This window comes from Myxocyprinus asiaticus, chromosome 6, assembly GCF_019703515.2.
Source record: "Myxocyprinus asiaticus isolate MX2 ecotype Aquarium Trade chromosome 6, UBuf_Myxa_2, whole genome shotgun sequence".
Lineage (NCBI taxonomy): Eukaryota > Metazoa > Chordata > Actinopteri > Cypriniformes > Catostomidae > Myxocyprinus > Myxocyprinus asiaticus.
This window is the reverse complement of record NC_059349.1, coordinates 8,371,969-8,394,225: the sequence shown is the minus strand read 5'-3', so window position 1 is coordinate 8,394,225 and position 22,257 is coordinate 8,371,969. Positions and strand designations below refer to the sequence as shown.

The 22,257-nt window shown below is 38.8% G+C and overlaps 1 protein-coding gene across 4 annotated transcripts in view; it reads left to right on the top strand.

Annotated features, from left to right (window-relative positions):
* LOC127442936 (gastrula zinc finger protein XlCGF8.2DB-like) overlaps positions 1 to 22,257 on the top strand; it is a 426,143-nt gene that overhangs the window by 51,351 nt on the left and 352,535 nt on the right. Inside the window, exons 1-4 of one of the 4 annotated variants that reach the window (XM_051701340.1) lie at positions 1,357 to 1,814; positions 11,326 to 11,467; positions 13,600 to 14,797; positions 17,126 to 21,066. In XM_051701340.1, the coding sequence (XP_051557300.1) occupies positions 17,131 to 18,153 (1,023 nt within the window). In that variant the 5' untranslated portion in view covers positions 1,357 to 1,814; positions 11,326 to 11,467; positions 13,600 to 14,797; positions 17,126 to 17,130 and the 3' untranslated portion in view covers positions 18,154 to 21,066. Of the gene's footprint in view, positions 1 to 1,356; positions 1,815 to 5,783; positions 6,747 to 11,325; positions 11,468 to 13,599; positions 14,798 to 17,125; positions 21,067 to 22,257 lie in introns of those variants that run through there. The other 3 variants (XR_007897552.1, XR_007897554.1, XM_051701339.1) reach the window with 3 other exon arrangements.

The window sequence follows — 22,257 nt, the reverse complement described above, 5'->3', positions numbered from 1 at the left end:
CGTGGGAGAAGAGCATTGGTAAGAGAGGTGAGCAAGAACCTGATGGTCACTCTGGTTGAGCTCAAGAGATCATATGTGGAGATGGGAGAAACTTGCAGAAGGACAACCTTCACTTCAACACTTCAGCATCTGGTCTTTATGGCAGAGTGGCCAGACGGAAGCCTCTCCTCAGTGCAAGACCCAAAAAAAGCACCAAAAGGACTCTCAGACTGTGAGAAACAAGATTATCTGGTCTGATTAAATGAACATTGAATTGTTTGGCCTCAATTCCAAGCATCATGCCTGGAGGAAACCAGGCACCGCTCATCACCTGCACAACACCATCCCAACGGTGAAGCATGGTGGTGGGTAGCATCATGCTGTGGGGGTGTTTTTCAGCCACAGGGATTGGGGGACTGGTTGGGGTTGAAGGAAAGCTGAATGCAGCAAAATACAGAGGTATCCTTAATGAAAACCTGGTTCAGAGTGCTCAGGACCTCAGACTGGGCCGAAGGTTCATCTACCAACAGGTGACCCTAAGCACACAGAAAAGACAATGTAAGAGTGGCTTAGGGACAATTGCGTGAATGTCCTTGAGTTGGCCAGCCAAAGCCCGGACTTGAACCCAATCAAACATCTCTGGAGAGACCTGAAAATGGCTGTCCACTGACTGTCCCCATCCAACCTGACAGAGCTTGAGAGGATCTACAGAGAAGAATGGCAGAAAATCCCCAAATCCAGGTGTGCAAAGCTTGTCGTATCATACCCAAAAAGACTTGAAGCTGTAATCGCTGCCAAAGGTGCTTTAACTAAGTACTGAGTTAAGGGTCCGAATACTTATGTCAGTGTGATATTTTAGTTTTTTTATTTTTTAATACATTTTCAAAGTTATAAAAAAACAGTTTTTGCTTTGTCATTATGGGGTTTGGAGTGTAGATTGATGTGAAAAAAATAATTTAAAGCATTTTAGCATTAGGCTGCAATATAACAAAATATGAAAAAAACAAAAGGGGTCTGAATACTTTCTGAATGCACTGTACATTGTAGCATATATATTTTGTTATACGTATACACACTATAATACATGTTAAACATGAATACAAATATAAAAATCTGAGAGTAATACAACTTATAATATATATTTAAATATGATATATTTTCTAAATGTAAACATCAAGGGCAACTTCCATGTCATAAACACAAACACATATTTGATATGAATTTGTACATGTCGTTCTGTTTCCTTATTTTTTCCTTGTTTTTATTGTTATTTAAAAAAAAAAAAAAAAAAAAAAAAAATTATACGTAGGCCAGTGCGTGTAAAGGGACTTTTATCTTGCATCTCCGAACAGCTGTGTTGTTTTGACGTCACAAGGACTGCGCCGCGTCTCCTCTTGCTCTGGAAAGGTTTGTGTTTTTAAGCGCTTCACGTATATAAAACGATATACTATGTTCTAAATGTACTTATCGTTTTTAAATGTGCTTTAATAACATGGAAAAAAAAACATTTTTTATTTTTTTGCAATGTGAAATTAATGTGGATTATTATTGGATGTAATGTTGAATTGCTCTGTGTAACGAGCTGTTGGTTGTTTTCTCGTAAAAATTATGAGAGTTACACATGATAAACAGAGGGATTTCCTTTTCATCCTGTTTTATTCCCAAAATCTAAAATCTTTACAAGAAAACTTTCCAGATAAGGAGGAAAAAGGTGAAGTGACTGAGATCTGTGTGACAAACTGCTGTAAAGATGGAGTTTATTAAAGAAGAGAGTGAAGACATCAGTATTACACAAACATGTGGGATAAAAACTGAAGATACTGAAGAACAAAGAGGTTTGTATTTATTCTTGTTTCATCATTAGAAGTTTTACTCCTAAAGATATTATTGATATTATTGTACTTATGAAATATATGTATAAAATTGTGTTGTCACTATATCAAAATGATACCAGCAAAACTTCACAATTCTTGATACCACAAAAAAAAAAAAACAATACGTAGTATGCTTTTGAACACACTCGTTTTGCCTATTAAAATTTTACATTTCATTGTAAATAATAAATTAAATGGAGTGATTTTTTGCACTCCAATAATCCAGTGGAAACACAGAAATTAAAGGGATAGTTCATCCAAAAATGAAAATGTTCTCATAATTTACTCATCTTCATGCCATCCCAGATGTTTATAACTTTCCTTCTTCATACTGAACACTCAGTAGGTCCTTAAAATGCAAGTGGATGGTGATCAGACTTTTGAATCTCCAAAAATCACAGAAAGTCAGCATAAACGTCATCCATACGACTCCAGCGGTTAAATTAACGTTGTCTTAAGTGACATGATCGCTTTTGGTGCCAAAAAAGAGCAATATTTAAGAACTCTTTAACTATAAATCATTGCTTCAGCTATTTTTCTATTTTTCTTTAACCCTCCTGTTATATTTGGGGTCAAATTGACTTAAAAATATGATAAAATTTTTAGAAAAACTTGAATCTTTCTGACTTTTTCTAGATTTATTAGAAGACGTAAATATGTGCTTCACATGTTTCAGAGTTTTCAAAATCCCTGTACACATTTTGACCACATCGGTGATGTTTGGGGTCATTTTCACCACAACATATTTTATGGTAACCTGGAAAAATGTACAGCTTTATTTTTCTCTACTGTTTTACCATTTCTTGCTGACTCTCTCCAATGATATTGTCAACTTATTACAAAAGTATCTCATACCTTTATGCCCTAACATGAGTTTTTCTCTATTAGCGAGCTTTTATGAGCTTTTGGTCCCCTTTCAGTGTTTCACGCCTCTGAAAACTTCTTTTTGACTTGATATCAACAGCTTTTAATAATATAAAGTCAGAAAACAAGTAATCATTTGTTTTCAAACACATTATTTTTTCTATTAACGGTTTCAGATTCAATAAACATTTATAAACATTTAACCTGTACATTGTAAACTTTGTGCAAAGGATTCTGAATTTGTGTTTGACATTCAACACACTATCAATAGTGCCACAGAAAAAGGTATAAACATTTGAATTGAATTATTGTTATTATTATTATTACAGCTTTTTGTTAAAACAACATAATAATGTGTTTACAAACACTGTAGGCCCACACTAATAAACTCTAATTTTACAACCATAATTCAAAAGGCATTGCTTTCAGATGCATTATACATACATTTACAAACGACCTGTACATTATGTGCACAGAGGAGGACTGAACATTGGGTATCAGTGGACATTAGTGTCACTGGTTTATTGTTGAATGTTTCTTTTTGAGGATCTGTGGTGTTTTTTTTGCAAATAAATATGTAAATCTGTTTGTTATAAATGTCATAATTTTCCAAAATATACAGTGAATTAATTTGCCCTTTCTTACAAAAATAATAAATATATTAATAATAATATACCACAAACTGAGCCTTCAAACAGCACAAAGTATTGTTTGTTAACACAATTGTGATTTTGCTGGTATAAAAAATGATTTTCCTGTGCAAACTGGACATGTCATTGTAAATATAAAATAAAAATTTAAATATCAAATGCCATGTTTTATCCTAATACTTTGTTTAAAAAGATTGGTCAGAATCTTGGTCATTTTGACCCCAAACATGAAAATTGTCGCCCATATTTTAAATGTGTTGAGCAGAAGAATGAAAGTTATACACATCTGGGATGGCATGAGGGTGAGTAAATGATGAGAGCATTTTCATGTTTGGGTGAACAATTCCTTTAAAGACAAACTGCGCCCCCAGAGTCGCTGCAGTGGTGTGGGGTATAACAATGGCTTTTTTTGTGTGGATGACCCGGGTTTGATTTCCCCTTTTGTCCCATGTTTTACCATCCTGTCTCCTGTTTCCACTATTTATTTCCTTTAATACTATTTATAATAATAAATACAAATTCATATAAAGATTGATTTCCTCGCAGTGATTTGGTCACGGTGACAGTCGGAGAGTTCAGAGAGAGGTTTGATCTGGGTAAATTTAACCATATTTTTACTAGTTATATTGTAGTAACTATGTTGTTTGGCAGAAGCCATAGTTTTAATGCAAATAACCATGGTGTTACTACAGTAATATTGTATTAATGGACCCTCTTCACACTTTTCACTCCATCTGACTTCTAACCCTGTCAAACACACACTCTTGTGTTGGTTGTGATGTGTAATCATTTCACTGAAACTGACGGTACAGCTCAGATTTCAAAGCGTTTCAGAATTCCACCTGTGAGCGACTGAAGTCCTCATCTTGAACATACTGTCCACAGACGAAAGTGCTTCCTCATTTAATAACAAAATTATCTTCACGTTTAATTGCCTGAACCCACTGAGCTCGTATAAAGTTCAGCATCTTTTGGAAATTCATGGAAACACAAATCTGGACGTTTTCTTTTAGAATTTGTGCAAATAGGAACACTGTAGTGGCACTGGTTATTACTGTTCTTCACGATCACCGCAAACGTGGAAGTGTGAAAAGGATCCATATAGTAACCATGTTTAATTTTGTGGTTACTGTGATTTTATTAAAGAATACCATGGTTTTGAATCCAGCGCATGCTGAGTAAACATTGATTCAAGTTTTTTTAGGTAGGTAATTTTTTCTAAAGTCTGTTTTATTCCCAAATTTCACTGTTTAAAATTAGATAATCAAAATTGTGTCTAATCAAATTAATCCAAACTTTAATCAAATTAAAATAGAAGAGTTTCATTTTAAAATACCATTGCAAAGATCCTCACAGCATAATATAAAACATAAAAATGGTCTTATTTTTGTCAAAATAAAGTGCTGCACAGCATAGCATCACATTATAAATGAAAACATAGATGAAAACTGCTATTCAGTACAACAGCACTCTTGCTTGTGACGTACTCTCACTGGGCATTTTATTAGGAACACTATGGCATTCTATCTTGCTTTTGAACAATAATCTAAATTAGGGCTGCACAATTAATCAAAAAACTAACTGCATTTATGGCTGCCACGATTGTGTAATCGTGAGAACTGACGATTACAGCGTTCAATTTAAGTCTGCTCCTGTTGCGTCAACGGTTTCTATTTTACAATGTGTTTTTGCAGCGGTTGAGTATTGTAACCAATCACAGACATTTTCCGATGAGCAATGAAACAGCAATGGCCAATCAGAGCCGCTTAAATTAGTCTTCCGTCCTATCAGTAATGACAACTGATCCTAATGCGCAAGTTTTAAACCGTCTGAATGCCCAGATGCTTGCTTTATGTTCCACTGCTGTTCGTGGTGGCACACGAAAATTAATACTGAAGAAACATTACCTGACATCTGAAAAGAAGCTGTAGAGCAAGAGCGAAAAGCACTTTGGAATTATTTTGGATTCATTATATATTGCACCGCTCGTTTTGAACTTAGATGTTAAATACACTGCAAATAAGCAGCACGACAAAACTAAAACACTTCTGTTCTAATCAAGGCATAGACGCGGTGTAAATAATAAATAAATGATTTATTATACTAATTAGACAGCTTTGTTTTTAATGAGAGCATTCGTGAGAGTGCAGAACTTTATGCGGAGCGTCATTGAGGGAGAGTTCTGTGTACAATTTATTAAAAATGTAATAAGAGTTTTGTTGTGTCATGTTAATAATTAGGCAAAAAATACAAATAGCAATAAAGTAATTCAGCTTAACTGTTCTAAGTTTGTTTTGGAGGTGTAGCCAACATAAAGAATATGGCATGAATAGCATACACTATATTGCCAAAAGTATTCGCTCATCTGCCTTTAGATGCATATGAACTTAAGTGACATCCCATTCTTAATCCATAGGGTTTAATATGATGTCGGCCCACCCTTTGCAGTTATAACAGCTTCAACTCTTCTGGGAAGGCTTTCCACAAGGTTTAGGAGTGTGTTTATGGGAATTTTTGACCATTCTTCCAGAAGCGCATTTGTGAGGTCAGACACTGATGTTGGATGAGAAGGCCTGGCTCGCAGTCTTCGCTCTAATTCATCCCAAAGGTGCTCTATCGGGTTGAGGTCAGGACTCTGTGCAGGCCAGTCAAGTTCTTCCACACCAAACTCGCTCATCCATGTCTTTATGGACCTTGCTTTGTGCACTGGTGCGCAGTCATGTTGGAACAGGAAGGGGCCATCCCCAAACTGTTCCCACAAAGTTGGGAGCATGGAATTGTCCAAAATCTCTTGGCATGCTGAAGCATTCAGAGTTCCTTTCACTGGAACTAAGGGGCCAAGCCCAGCTCCTGAAAAACAACCCCACACCATAATCCCCCCTCCACCAAACTTCACAGTTGGCACAATGCAGTCAGACAAGTACCGTTCTCCTGGAAACTGCCAAACCCAGACTCGTCCATCAGATTGCCAGATGGAGAAGCGTGATTCGTCACTCCAGAGAACGCGTCTCCACTGCTCTAGAGTCCAGTGGCGGTGTGCTTTACACCACTGCATCTGATGCTTTGCATTGCACTTGGTGATGTATGGCTTGGATGCAGCTGCTCGGCCATGGAAACCCATTCCATGAAGCTCTCTACGCACTGTTCTTGAGCTAATCTGAAGGCCACATGAACTTTGGAGGTCTGTAGCGATTGACTCTGCAGAAAGTTGGCAACCTCTGCGCACTATGCGCCTCAGCATCCGCTGACCCCGCTCTGTCATTTTACGTGGTCTACCACTTCGTGGCTGAGTTGCTATCATTCCCAATCGCTTCCACTTTGTTATAATACCACTGACAGTTGACTGTGGAATATTTAGTAGCGAGGAAATTTCACGACTGGACTTGTTGCACAGGTGGCATCCTATCACAGTACCACGCTGGAATTCACTGAGCTCCTGAGAGCGGCCCATTCTTTCACAGATGTTTGTAGAAGCAGTCTGCATGCCTAGGTGCTTCATTTTATACACCTGTGGCCATGGAAGTGATTGGAACACCTGAATTCAATTATTTGGATGGGTGAGCGAATACTTTTGGCAATATAGTGTATTTCAAGAATCACCGTCATTCTTATCATGTCTGCTTTAATAAGACCCATTTGCCACACAGCTGTTATTAATTGATTTAACATTTTTATGAATTGCACAAACTCTGACTGCAAATTACTGATTTTAATTTCCAAAGTGCAGTCACTGAGGCCAAAAATGATCTAACGATGATCTTAAATGAACAAGAACATCTTCGAAGATCTAACGGGATGAATGGTCCCCTGTCTCGCCACCAAAGGGCTTACTGAACGCAATAAGTAACTTGGTCAATTTAAATCAGCTGTTAATAAGTTTGAATATTGAATATGTTGGACTAATAATTTAAGCAGTAATTTAGCAATAATTTTATTCTATACCATAGATATCCATTTAAAATACATTTTATTTGGCCTAACATTAACAAACATTATTACAATATTTAATGCTGAAAAGATGCTTAAAAGAAACTGGAGCGCAGCTCATATCCACCATTGAAATCTGCTACTCTAAAGAACTGCACGGTTGCTTACTTTTAGACGTCATAGTAATTTAATATTTTAATCGACATTAATAATCACGATTACAATATCAAGGGCAATAATCAGCAGTTATGCAATATTTTTCCTAAAATAGTGCAGCCATAACCTAAATCAACCAATTCTGTGATGTATCAGCTGAAACAGCCATTTGGCTCCAAAATGTTTCAGTTCAGTAGCCAATGGCTCCTTTGTCATTTTTTTTTTTTTTTGCCTGGAGCCCTGTTTATATGTGCATCAGATGGTTCAACCAAAAAGTCTTCCGCATTGGATGGTCCTAATTTTCCTCTGTCCTCAATCCTTGGCTCCTCGCTGTGCATTTTGAGAATTTATACGTCCTTCATTATGGCAGACTTTGATCGGTTTCAGGGTCATGAGCTGGAGGACAGAGGAGTGAGAAAAGAAGGATGCACAATTTAAGAAATCAGAAGCACTACCCATGTGATTATTGAAGCGTAATCTCTTCATCTCAGCCACCGCCCTATTATTAAATGAATCATGGCTGACTGTGAACAGTGCATTTCTACAATGGCATAAAAACTATATTAATCATTACAAATCTTATGGAAGTATATTAATGACAAATGTCATTGAAATAAAAAGCATGCTGAATTGCACTAATTGAAAAATAAACACATTGCATTAACAGCGCTTACATTTTTATCAGATGCAATTTCATATGGTTGTATATTTAAGCTGTGAATATTTCAAATGAAAACATTTTGCACAAAAATTCAAAATTAAATGATAAATATTGACCTTCCAAAATTCAGTTCCAAAAATATTAAAACATTTTTTTCTTTTTTATTATTCAACAGGTAATATTCGGTCCATAATTATTTCGCTTTAAAATTTCACCTCTAAAATTTCAGTGGTTAAAATTTGGTTGGAAATTCAACCTTATACATCCTGGCATTGTAGGAAAAGCAGTAGAGTGATGGCTTTTAATCCACTAAAATAATCACTGGAATGCTACTCTATATTCAATCACATTGTTTTTTTGCCCTGTAATTGCTTTTCATTTTTAAGGGAAAAAAATTCATATGTTGAGTTGGGTTCGGCTATTTGTTTGAATTACACTCGTAGTGCATTGTGGTGCATCAATCTTTCAAAGAAATTTAGATGCATCGATTATGGAATTTAAGAATCGATTATCATTGCTATATTAATATATCCAATGTAACCATCTCATATTACACAAACCTTATTTCACTTTGAAATAAAGTTTTTGCTGCTGAGTTCACCCAGCAAATCTACATAAGATAAAATGGATGGATAGATGAATGCTGTCGAGTTCACCTTTCTGTGTCTTTATTCAAAACTGTTTGCATCATGACAAAAGTAAGTTAATTGTTGTTGCCTTCTTCCCTGATTACAATATATATTATGTTAGCCTTATAATGCTTTTTTATCTGCATAAGATGTATTATACCTCCATAAAACAATTAAAACACAAATAGAACTTAGCTTAAATGTGATATCTGTTTAGCATTGGCACTGAACAAAAACACTAATTCGTTCATTCATTCTCTTTATAGTTATTAGTGAATGCTACAAGGAATAGGAAGCGATTTCAGAATGTTCTAAAGGAAACCAGTTGATTACAGTCACCTGTGATTGTTCAATGACACACGGCAGCCGTGAAAATATAAAGTATTTTTATTTTTTGCAGTATGTGCCTCAAACAGTCCTGCATGAAAATGTGATTGAATTCTCGTAAACGAGCTTGACAAGTGGAGACGCCTCCATTTTAGCCACCTTGCGCTTCTCTCCCTATATCCCAAAATGAATAGGGAACTCACGGTTACCACATCCCGTGTAACCGCCTTTAACTAATAGACAGTTTTTTAATCAATGACCCTGCTCGATTTAAACATGGATCTTATCTGCCTGCACATGATATTTCATCTTTAATTATTGATGAAATATCTTAACGTTACATGATATGCAGATCTGTTACGCTTATTTAACTGTTGACTGTTTTTTTTTTTTTGTGTGTGTGTGCATCAAGTCATTGTTGCATCAGACATTGTTATTCTTTATTACTATTTATCTATTATGCATGTAACATCTATATGTACAATATTATGTCTAAATGTAACATTCATAATACCTATTGTGCATATCATGTAATGCATTTTTTATTAATATATGCAGCCACACATATAAGCCAAACCTTCTTGGTCCTAAATGCATCTGTGACGTTAGTGCTCAAGTCTGGTGTATTTCTGTGCTGTCTAAATTACGTTCAGTAAAACCTTTGAAAAAAATTTCAGCATACTTTTTGAAAATAATTATGAATCGTCCCAAAATAAACAAATCTAATAGTGACCAAATTTCAGGTTTCACAATGCATCCTAATCGTTAGTTAAAGATTCGTAATCTAATCGAATCGTTGTCAGAGCAAATTGTCACACCCCTATTTGAGAAGTAGGTTTAAGCAACAGTGCTCCTTACTTGCCACACATGCACAAAAACGCAGATTCTAGGTTCCTCTAAATGCATCGAAACACATGGGAAATACAAATAAATACTGCAATACTGTTTTTGCCACTGGACTTCAATGATTAAATTCCACCATACAAACACTGCAGGTGGTTTCACATTCATTAAACATCCAATTTCATAAATCACAGATTTTTGAGATAAGGGACAAAACATGTCCTACATACAAAAGTCCTCTCTATGTTATCAAATCAAAAAATTCATGATAATAAAAATACTTAAAAAGTTAAATCTAAAGAAATGTGTATACTCAGGGCATTTAATACTTACAGCTGAAGTCAGAAGTTTACGTACACCTTAGCCAAATACTTTTGAACTTAGGTTTTCACAATTCCTGACATTTAATCGTAGAAAACATAGGGTCACTATATTTTAAGAATGTGAATTGTCACTATATTTTAAGAATGTGAAATTATTTATTTCAGCTTTTATTGCTTTCATTACATTCCAAGTGGATCAGAAGTTTACATAAACTTTGTTATTATTTGGTAGCATTGCCTTTAAATTGTTTATCTTGGGTCAAACATTTTGGCTAGCCTTCCACAGCATTTCACAATAAGTTGCTGGAATTTTGGCCCATTTCTCCAGACAGAACTGGTGCAACTGAGTCAGGTCTGTAGGCCTGCTTGCTCGCACACGCTTTTTCAATTCTGCCCACAAGGTTTCTATCGGATTGAGGTCAGGACTTTGTGATGGCCACTCCAACACCTTGACATTTTGTCCTTAAGCCATTTTGCCACAACTTTGGAGGTATGCTTGGAGTTTTAACTTCCTGGCTGATGTCTTGAAATGTTTCTTCAATATATCCACCTAATTTTTCTTCCTCATGATGCCATCTATTTTGTAAAGTGCACCAGTCTCTCCTGCAGCAAAGCACCCCCACAACATGATGCTGCCACCCCCATGCTTCACGGTTGGGATGGTGTTCTTCGGCTTGCAAGCCTCACCTTTTTTCCTCCAAACATAACGATGGTCATTATGGCCAAACTGTTACATTTTTTGTTTCATCAGAACAGAGGAAATTTCTCCAAAAAGTAAGATCGTTGTCCCCATGTGCACTTGCAAACTGTAGTGTGGCTTTTTATGGCAGTTTTGGAGAAGTGGCTTCTTCCTTGCTGAACAGCCTTTCAGGTTGTGTCAAAATAGGACTCGTTTTATTGTGGATATAGATACTTGTCTACCTGTTTCCTCCAGCATCTTAACAAGGTCCTTTGTTGTTGTTCTGGGATTGATTTGCACTTTTCATACCAAACTATGTTCATCTCTAGGAGACAGAATGTGTCTACTTCCTGAGTGGTATGATGGCTGCATGGTCCCATGGTGTTTATACTTGTGTACTATTGTTTCTACAGATGAACGTTGAACCTTCAGGCATTTGGAAATTGCTCCCAAGGATGAATCAGACTTGTGGAGGTCCACAATCTTTTTCTGAGGTCTTGGCTGATGTCTTTTGATTTTCCCATGATGTCAAGCAAAGAGGCACTGAGTTTGAAGGTAGGCCTTAAAATACATCCACAGGTGCACCTCCTATCAGAAGCTAATTGTCTATAGGCTTGACATCATTTTCAAATTTGGACACCGCGTTCACTTTCCAGTAGTCAACACAGAACCGGACCGAGCCGTCGCTCTTCGGTACCAGAACTACCGGGCTGGCCCAATCGCCGTGCAACTCTTGTATTATGCCCATTTCAAGCATTGCCTCTTATTCTTCCTAAACAATCTTTTTCTTGTGTTCAGGAAGACAATAGGGGTGGATACAAACCACCACCCCTGGGGTGGTCTCAATATGGTGCTCTATAAGGTTTGTGTGACCGGGAATGGGTGAAAACACGCCCGCGAATTCCCCTTGCAACCGGGCAATGTGTTTTAAGCTGTGACAGTGAGAGGTGGTCTCTGCAAGGGACCGGGAGGAATGAATTTGGTTTGGGAGATATCTCCGGCCAGAGCTCCGCCCTCTCCGGAACTACTGTCGCCAAGGCTATAGACACCGCCTCCCTCCAGGGTTTGAGGAGGTTGAGGTGGTAGATGTGACATGCCCCTCCCCTATCCGTTCACTTAACCTCATAATCGAGATCTCCAACTCGTTGTGTGACCTGAAAGGGTCATTGCCACTTGGCAAGTAATTTGGAGCTCAAAATGGGCAGCAATACAAGCATTTTATCTCCCTGTGTGAATTCCTGTAGTCGAGTGCCCCATCATACAGTCGGCGTTGACTTTCTTGCGCATGGAGCAAATTCTCCTGTGTTACCTGCCCCAAAGTTTGGAGTTTTGCTCTAAGGTCAAGAATGTATTGAATTAGTTTTTTGCTATTCGAAGTTCCTTCCTCCCAAGCTTCCCATATGAGGTCAAGCACGCTGCGCGGCTGATGCCCATACAGTAGCTCAAATGGGGAAAACCCTGTGGAGGCTTGCGGGACATCTTGTACTGCAAACAACAGGGGTTCGAGCCACTAATCCCAATTTTTAGCGTTTTCATGTACAAATTTACGAATCATGTTTTTCAAGGTCTTATTAAATTGTTCGACCAACCCGTCAGTTTGCGGGTGATAAACACTGGTGCGAATAATGCCTAATAATTCGTACAGTTTGCGTAGTGTATGTGACATGAATGTTGTGCCTTGGTCAGTAAGGATTTCTTCTCGAATTCCCACTCGGGAGATAATTTTGAAGAGTGCCTCCGCAACACTATGTGCTGAGATGTTGCGAAGAGGCACTGTTTCCGGATATCGCGATGCATAGTCCACCAGAATTAGAACAAAGCGATGCCCGTGTGTAATCCGCTCTAATGGTCCGACAAGGCCCATGCCAATTCTTTCGAAGGGGACCTCGATCAACCGAAGAGGGCACAATGGCGCTTTTGGGGTGGCCGGCGGTTCACCAACTGGCATTCACGACATGCTGCACTCCTTTTGCGTACATCGCCGTGAATGCCCGGCCAAAAGAAAAAAAGTTTTTTCGTGAGCTAAGTGGCCAGCCATTGGGTTATAATGAGCAGCCTGGAAAAGTTTCACGGCAGCTCTTTGGTACTAATAGCTGCGTTGTATTCTCTATGGTCTGATTGTCCTGCATCACTCGATACAGCTGCTCTGTAATAATAGAAAAGTACGGGTATGTTAGCACAACATTAGGCTGGAGCTGTTGACCATCAGTTACTTTCATCTGGTCAAAGACTCGTCACGCGACTGCTCCAGAGGGAAATCCCCCTTAGCTTCCCTGAGTATGGGAATACCCCCGTCTGCATCATCATGATGCGGAGCAGACATTGACGGCCCTGGCACCGCCTCCCCCGCCATAGCATCGCTCGTCTCACACACTGCAACACTATTTTGCAGGACCCATCCACAAACATTACCCTCAATAAATTTTTAACACCAGGCCAATTGGTTCCAAGAATTAGTGGATGGGTGAGGCAGGAATTAACAGCAGCCTCGACTCTATGCCTTTTTCCCCTGAATCGTATCTCAGTGGTAACCACTGGATACTTGTGAATGTCACCATGCAAACAACTCGCCCTCACCTGCTTATTCCTATCCAGTGCCCCGCCTTGCACCAAGCGTTGGTGGATTGAGGATTGAGAACAACCCATATCCACCAAAGCTTGATGTGTATCCCCTTTTACTCTTACAGGTATCCGATATGCCCCTGCCGGATCGGGGGTGGCCTGTGGCGCGTCGGGGATCTGGACCAGTGTCCCCACCTCCATCACCGTACACCGATCCTGACTGTGTCCGGCTTCCCCACAGCTCCAGCAGACTGGCCCAGGCCTTCCTTCCGCACTTGTGAGAGTGGTCTCGCCAACCTGGGAGGGATAGTGGAGGGAGACAGAGGGAGTAGGAGGGACAGACAAGGGGAGGGGTCCCCTGGACCGGGGATAGGGTTTGCGTGGGGCTCCTCCCCATTTCCGAGGATCTGGAACTGGGCGGTACTGGTAGGGATGGGGTTGGGGGGAGGGAGAAGGAACATGAGACACAGGGTTTGGAGAGAGAGCAGAGAGAGGAGGAGGAAAAGAAAAAAAAACTGGATCGCTGCCTCCTGGAAACGCTGCCATGTAGTCCTCTGCCAGCTGGACGGCCTCCTCTAGCAACACCAGGCGGTGGCACTGAACCCACTCGGACATACCTTGCGGAAGTTGGGTGACGAACTGCTCCAGTACCACCAGGTTGACTACATCCACAACACCGCGGGTTCGCTCTGCCAGCAACCATTTCCGGCAGGCATCACGGAGCTTCTGAGCAAAAGTGAACGGGCAGCCGTGGTTCCCAAAACTCAGAGACTAAAAGAGCTGACGGCTTTGTTCAGGGCTATGACCAACCCGTTGCTGGATGGCCTTCTTCAGATGTTGATAATTGAGGAGGATGGCAGCGGGAAGTTGTTGTGCCACCTGATTTGCCTCCCTGGAGAGTAAGGGCCATAGCCAGGCCGCCCACTGGTCAGGAGGCCACTTCCAGACCTCCGCCGTCTTCTCAAAGAGGTCCAGAAAGGCCTCCGGGTCGTCGTCCAACCCATCTTCATTAGGGCCGTGGGTGGGGTGGGTTCTGGGAAGGTTGCAGCGCCAGCACCCTCTCTGGCAATCACGCTCCAGAGCACCTGCCGGTCCTCCGCTTGTGCCTGGAGCAGGACTTGGAAACGCTTTTCCTGTTTCAGGCATACATCCATGAGGGCCTGGAGTTGAGTCTGCTGGATGCTGGTGAGGGTTTTGAAGACTTCGCCCAGTGGTGAGGACTCCATAACGGCATACTCCTCCAAAGCCTGGTTTTCGGCACCACTGTAGCAGTTTTCTAAGTTCTGGGCAAAGGAGGAGTCAGGAGACAGCGAACAGTCAAAGGTGAATGTTTTATTACTCTCTCTGTCTTAACAAAACTTAAACAAAAAGGGCTCTTGATGGCCAAACACACAACAGCTTCACAAACAGGCTCTGGTCTCTCTCTGCATTTTGGCGTGCCTCTTCAGGTCTCCCTCCACCATCACTATAATGAGAGACAGGTGTTAAGAGAGAATTACAACCTAGGTGACGAGACTTGCCGCTCTCCCTCTCCTGCAGACCGACACGTGACCACACCCCCCCATGCCACACACAGTTAACTTAGTGTATGTAAACTTCTGACCCACTGGAATTGTGATTATAGGCTATTAAAAGTGAAACAATCTGTCTGTAAACAATTGTTTGAAAAATTACTCATGTCATGCACAAAATAGATGACTAATATGACTTGCCAAAACTATGGTTTGCTAATATTAAATCTATGGAGTGGTTAAAAAATTTGTTTTAATGACTTTAACCTAAGTGTATGTAAATAATTTTAAATAATTTCATTACATTTTTTAAAATGCTTGCTCTGTACTTGGAAGCACATGCAATTTAACCTGTCCTCATCTACAGGTCACAATGTTAAACTTTCAAACAAAGTGTTTAAAAGTGCAACAAATTCATAAATATAAATATCAAATGAAAGGTGGAATCTGTAAGATATCAAACAATACATAAAGTAAAATTGTAATTTTATTTTCCATAAAAACTGGCTATCAATTTTGTGTCCTCACTTTGCAGCAACTCCATCAGATTTTTTTTTATAATCCTGAATAAATCAAACAATGTCATGGTTAGCTATAACTCTGAGTACCCCTTTCCTACATGGTCAGGTCATTTTTATATTTTTATTTTTTTTGAACAATGTTTAAGTCTCTGCGGTCACAGTTTTAACATGTGAACACCATCATCCCATTGTGATAATTTCTGTTAGGACTTGTGGAATAATTTTGGCATTTTAGTTTAGGTTTTTAATTTAGTTTAGGCAGCTTCATCTAAGGAAAAACAAAACAAAATGGCTCCAGTGTACAACACGTGGTTAAGATGGAAAAATATTACATTTTGTCAACTCGATCAGAAACTTCAGAGTAGTGTGAAAACCCAAAAAAATTATAGAATGTATTTTATCACTGAAAACCATTATTAGATAATTAAAGATTTAACACTCTTGTTGGATGGATCAAATTAAAATAGTATGCTTTTAGTGTGTCTGACGGAGTTGACAGATATTACAGTAAGATATGTTATAATGTGAATAAGTCAATTTTCAGAAAAAAGCGTTTAGAAAACCTGTTCCCTTACATGGTTCGTTAGCTGAGACCTTTATCTACAAATATATCCATTTCAAATTAATTTATTATTAAAAAAATAAAAACTCAGATTTAAAAAAAATTTTTGTTTAAAGGAATAGTTCACCCAGCAATTAAATTCTGTCATAATTTACTCACCCTCATTAAAATCCATATGAATTTCTTTCTTATGCAAAACAAAAAAGGGAAAAAATAATAATATTCCAGGTCTTCATCTCAATACGCGGTTCATAGAGACTCGCATTTAATCTTAAAACAGGACCCTAAAGTGTCAAAAGATGTCCATGTGGCTGGTGCATCATATTGCAAGTCTCGTCAAGGCGTACAAATTGTTGTCACATCAATGTTTATATCACACAAACAATATACAGTACAAACAAATAAGTTCATCTTTTAGCTTTGTGAAGCTTTTTTTAATGGAAAAAAATAAAGGAATAGTTCACCCCAAAATGATCATTCTCTTATCTTTTACACACCTTTTTATCATCTCAAACTCGAATGACTTGTTCTTCTGCAGAACACAAATTTTAAAAAATTAATTGATGTAAGATGTGTTAATATCCATATAATTTAAATCAATGGGGTCTAAAACTTCCAAGCTCTAAAAATAAAGGTTTCATAAAAGTAATTCATATGACTAGAGTGGTTTAATCCATGTCTTCTGAAGAGTTATAATCAGTTTTGTGTGAGAAACAGACCAAAATGTTACTCTTTTTTTTACTATAAATCTGGACACCTGTAGTCTCCTTGGCATGATCATGATTTGAAGCACAATTACACTTCTCGCTTGACTCATGCGCAGGACACTGTACACACAGAACACATGGATTAAACCACTTGAGTCAAATTAATTACCTTTACGGTGCCTTTATATCCTTTTTGGAGCTTAATAGTGTTGAACCCCTTGACTTAAATTGTATGGATATATTCACATAATATCTCCATTAAAATATCTTCATTTGTGTTCCTCTGAAGAAAAAAAGTCATACAAGTTTGAGATGCATTTATTTTTAACAATTTAATATTTTTACTTTAGACCTGATGGAGCTGAAAGAGGAAAGTCAAGATCTGAATGAAGAGGAGGAGAAACATCAGTATCAGATACCTGTTGATGTCATTACTGGAGAACAATCTTTTAATGGCTCACAGACTGAAGAAACAAAATCCAAAAAATCTTTCACTTGTTCTCAGTGTGGAAAGAGTTACACATGTCAGGAAAGCTTGAATTCTCACATGAGAATTCACGCTGAAAAGTCTTACACATGCAATCAGTGTGAAATGAGTTTCAAATGCAAAATATCCCTCCTTAGACACATGGAAGTTCATGCTAGAGTGAAATCTTTCATATGCAATCAGTGTGGAAAGAGTTGCAAAGGTAGAAGAGGTCTTGAAAAACACATGAGAATTCACACCGGAGTGGAGTGTTACGTTTGCTATCAGTGTGGAAAGAGTTACACATTGAAACAAAGTTTGTATCGTCACTTGGGACATCACACTGGAGAGAGGCCTTTCACATGCCGTCAGTGTGGAAAGAGTTACACATTGAAACAAAGTTTGAATCGTCACTTGAGACATCACACTGGAGAGAATCCCTTTACCTGCCTTCAATGTGGAAAGAGTTTCATAAAGAAAATCAACCTGAAGCAACACATGAGAATTCACAAAGAAGAGAGGCATTTCCGATGCCGTCAGTGTGGAAAGAGTTTCATAAAGAAAGCAAGCCTAAATATCCACCTGAGAATTCACACTGGAGAGAAGCCTTTCATGTGTCATCATTGTGGAAAGAGTTTCACACAGAATGGAAGCCTTAAAGTCCACATGAGAAATCACACTGGAGAAAAGCCCTACTCATGCCCTCACTGTGGAGAGAGTTTCAAATTAAAAAGAGACTTTAATTACCACATAGGAATTCACGCTATAGGGAAATGTTTTCACATGCCTTCAGAACCAGAAGGATCTTTATTGCCAAGTTGTCTCACAGACTCAAGGAAAGTATCTTCAGTGACAGAAGCTTCCAGTACACCCAAACCCAAAATAGATTATTCCTCTTGGTTTAGAGAATAAATTCTTTGACAGAAAACATAATTTCTACACTTAATTTTAACATAATGGAGTAACATTTTTAAATTACCCAATTAAGCAGCCTCAAACAATAATCCATTCGATTATCTAATCAGCCAATCATGTGGCAGCAATGCAGTGCATAAAATCATGCCGATATGGGTCAGGAGCTTCAGTTAATGTTCACATCAACCATCAGAATGGGGGAAAATGATCTCAGTGATTTGGACCGTGGTATGATTGTTGCTGCCAGATGGGCTGGTTTGAGTATTTCTGTAACTGCTGATCTCCTGGGATTTTCACACACAGCCATCTCTAGAGTTTACTCAGAATGGTGCCAAAAACAAAAAACACTCAGTGAGCAGCAGTTCTGTGGAAGGAAATGCTTTGTTGAGGAGAGAGATCAACAGACAAAGTCTACGGTAATTCAGATAACCGTTCTGTACAATTGTGGTGAGAAGAGTAGTGCTATTCTGAGATGCGGGTTGGGGCTGTTTTGGCAGCACGGGGGGGGGGACCTACACAATATTATGGGGCTTTTCCACTGCACGGTATGGCTCGACTCGACTCTGCTTGCTTTTTGGGGGTTTTCCACTGTGGATGGTACCTGGTACTTTTTTCAGTACCACCTCGGTCGAGGTTCCAAGCGAGCTGAGTCGATACTAAATGTGACATCAAAACCCAGCAGATCACTGATTGGTCAGAGAAAATCGTCACTACCAGCGTCATTGCTATAAGCTAGATGGCAGGTTAGCTTACCCTCATGCGTCGTCTTTGAGCTAACACAGTGATGTCCTCATCTGCGCTTTGGTGTATGATTTCCCAAACTCTCCTGTTTTTTTTTAGCTGTATTTTGTATTGCTGCCTCTTTTGAAACAAAGTTTGTCGTTTTGCTGTGAAAAACAGCCACATGCCAAGAATCAAGAACACCATTCATTCATTGATCCTTTGTTGTGTATTGTAGCACAACTATGATCCCACCCATGTTGAGGCTGCACTAAACTGCAGTGGAAAAGCAAGCTCAGAAAAGTAAAGCGAACAGAGTCGAGTCAAACCGTAACGTGCAGTGGAAAAGTGCCTTAGGCAGGTGGTTTTTAATGTCATGGCTGATTGGTGTGTCAATGCATCTTTGAGTATGAGGAACATTTAAGTGTAACCAACATACCAAAACATGCCTTTAATTAATGTTTTTTTTTTTTTTTTAATAAACATGTTAAACATTAAGTTATTTTTATGTGTTGTGCTTTTCATAGTTCACTGTTTAAAATAAACTTTGCAGAAATCATGCCTTAATGATCAGCTTTATAGTATATCATCTTTGGCCCCAGTGAACAAGCCAAAATCAAGTGTAACAAGTGAAGAAAGTGTCAAAAAAAAAAAAAAAAAAAATAACCACTCCGTAAGACGTTTCGTTAATAGAGAAAAAAAAAAACTTGAGAAAAAACTGAGCTGGGGGAGTTTATCTAACTCTTGGTTTACAGTACATACAGGTGCATCTCAATAAATTAGAATGTTGTGGAAAAGTTCATTTATTTCAGTAATTCAACTCAAATTGTGAAACTCGTGTTTTAAATAAATTCAGTGCACACAGACTGAAGTAGTTTAAGTCTTTGGTTCTTTTAATTGTGATGATTTTGGCTCACATTTAACAAAAACCCACCAATTCACTATCTCAAAAAATTAGAATATGGTGACATGCCAATCAGCTAATCAACTCAAAACACCTGCAAAGGTTTCCTGAGCCTTCAAAATGGTCTCTCAGTTTGGTTCACTAGGCTACACAATCATGGGGAAGACTGCTGATCTGACAGTTGTCCAGAAGACAATCATTGACACCCTTCACAAGGAGGGTAAGCCACAAACATTCATTGCCAAAGAAGCTGGCTGTTCACAGAGTGCTGTATCCAAGCATGTTAACAGAAAGTTGAGTGGAAGGAAAAAGTGTTGAAGAAAAAGATGCACAACCAACCAAGAGAACCGCAGCCTTATGATTGTCCAGCAAAATCGATTCAAGAATTTGGCTGAACTTCACAAGGAATGGACTGAGGCTGGGGTCAAGGCATCAAGAGCCACCACACACAGACATGTCAAGGAATTTGGCTACAGTTGTCGTATTCCTCTTGTTAAGCCACTCCTGAACCACAGACAATGTCAGAGGCATCTTACCTGGGCTAAGGAGAAGAAGAACTGGACTGTTGCCCAGTGTTCCAAAGTCCTCTTTTCAGATGAGAGCAAGTTTTGTATTTCATTTGGAAACCAAGGTCCTAGAGTCTGGAGGAAGGGTGGAGAAGCTCATAGCCCAAGTTGCTTGAAGTCCAGTGTTAAGTTTCCACAGTCTGTGATGATTTGGGGTGCAATGTCATCTGCTGGTGTTGGTCCATTGTGTTTTTTGAAAAGCAAAGTCACTGCACCCATTTACCAAGAAATTTTGGAGCACTTCATGCTTCCTTCTGCTGACCAGCTTTTTAAAGATGCTGATTTCATTTTCCAGCAGGATTTGGCACCTGCCCACACTGCCAAAAGCACCAAAAGTTGGTTAAATGACCATGGTGTTGGTGTGCTTGACTGGCCAGCAAACTCACCAGACCTGAACCCCATAGAGAATCTATGGGGTATTGTCAAGAGGAAAATGAGAAACAAGAGACCAAAAAATGCAGATGAGCTGAAGGCCACTGTCAAAGAAACCTGGGCTTCCATACCACCACAGCAGTGCCACAAACTGATCACCTCCATGCCACGCCGAATTGAGGCAGTAATTAAAGCAAAAGGAGCCCCTACCAAGTATTGAGTACATATACAGTAAATAAACATACTTTCCAGAAGGCCAACAATTCACTAAAAATGTTTTTTTTTATTGGTCTTATGATGTATTCTAATTTTTTGAGAGAGTGAATTGGTGGGTTTTTGTTAAATGTGAGCCAAAATCATCACAATAAAAAGAACCAAAGATTTAAACTACTTCAGTCTGTGTGCATTGAATTTATTTAATACACGAGTTTCACAATTTGAGTTGAATTACTGAAATAAATGAACTTTTCCACGGCATTCTAATTTATTGAAATGCACCTGTAGATATATGCCCATATTACTTTGCTTTACAGTAGTGTAATACAAGTCATGTATTCATTGAATAGATTCAGTGATGCAATTTTTCATTATGTTAGTAATGTTTAAAACTGTAAGGGTAACGATTAAGTGTCTTTGGAGTCCATCCAAAATGGACTGAAGAGATGCAGTGGTTGGCAAAGTGTCATTTGCTGTTCGAAGTGGCACAAGCTGCAGTTGGTAGAAGTTTATTCTTGATGAAGATGATGCAGGCAGTGGTCATCAAAGTGTTCCTCGTTGGCTGGTTAGTGGTCATTGCTTTGTAGGAGTGGTGCATGAGGCTGGACCCAAAGCTTGGACAGGCAGGTTCTGGTAAATTTGGGATGGGATCCTGAGGTAAAGACAGGGAAGCAATTGACAATGTTAGCACAGTTGATTTTCATTTCATTTTGCAGCAGAATAATAAATATGCAATGAAGCACAAGTACAGATTGGGGAATAGATTGGGTGCAAAACACATGCACTACAAGCCTGTATTTTGTTTACAATTTAGTATAGTGCTTTAAAAACTATAGAACATTTTATTTTACGTACTTTTGTGAAAATACCAGACTTGTACTCCAAAATTATTGGTCATCTCATCTGTTTGTCCTATGAGTCAAGTTCCAGCTGTGCCACAGCTGTCGCTCAGCAGTCATTCCCCAAAAAAGTAAGAATGGTTGAATTAGTAAACTTTTTAATGTATAGGCCTGGAAAAACTTCATCACTTAAAAAATAAATAAGATCTCACTAAATGTAACCAAAGAATACCCAAACAATGCAAGACAAAGACATGAGGAAAAGGAGGGCTATAAATGCATGGAACTAATGAACACACACTATAAACATTTGGAGACAGTATGGCAGGGATCATGTAATGAGACAAGGCAGACTTGATTTGATGAGAAGAGTGCTATAAATAGAAATATCACATATATGGTTTTAAATATTTCTTGATGAAGCATACTTTTTTTTTTCCTCTTAGTTGTTTGAAGTCAGCTTTAAAGTCCAGTTAATGTTGGA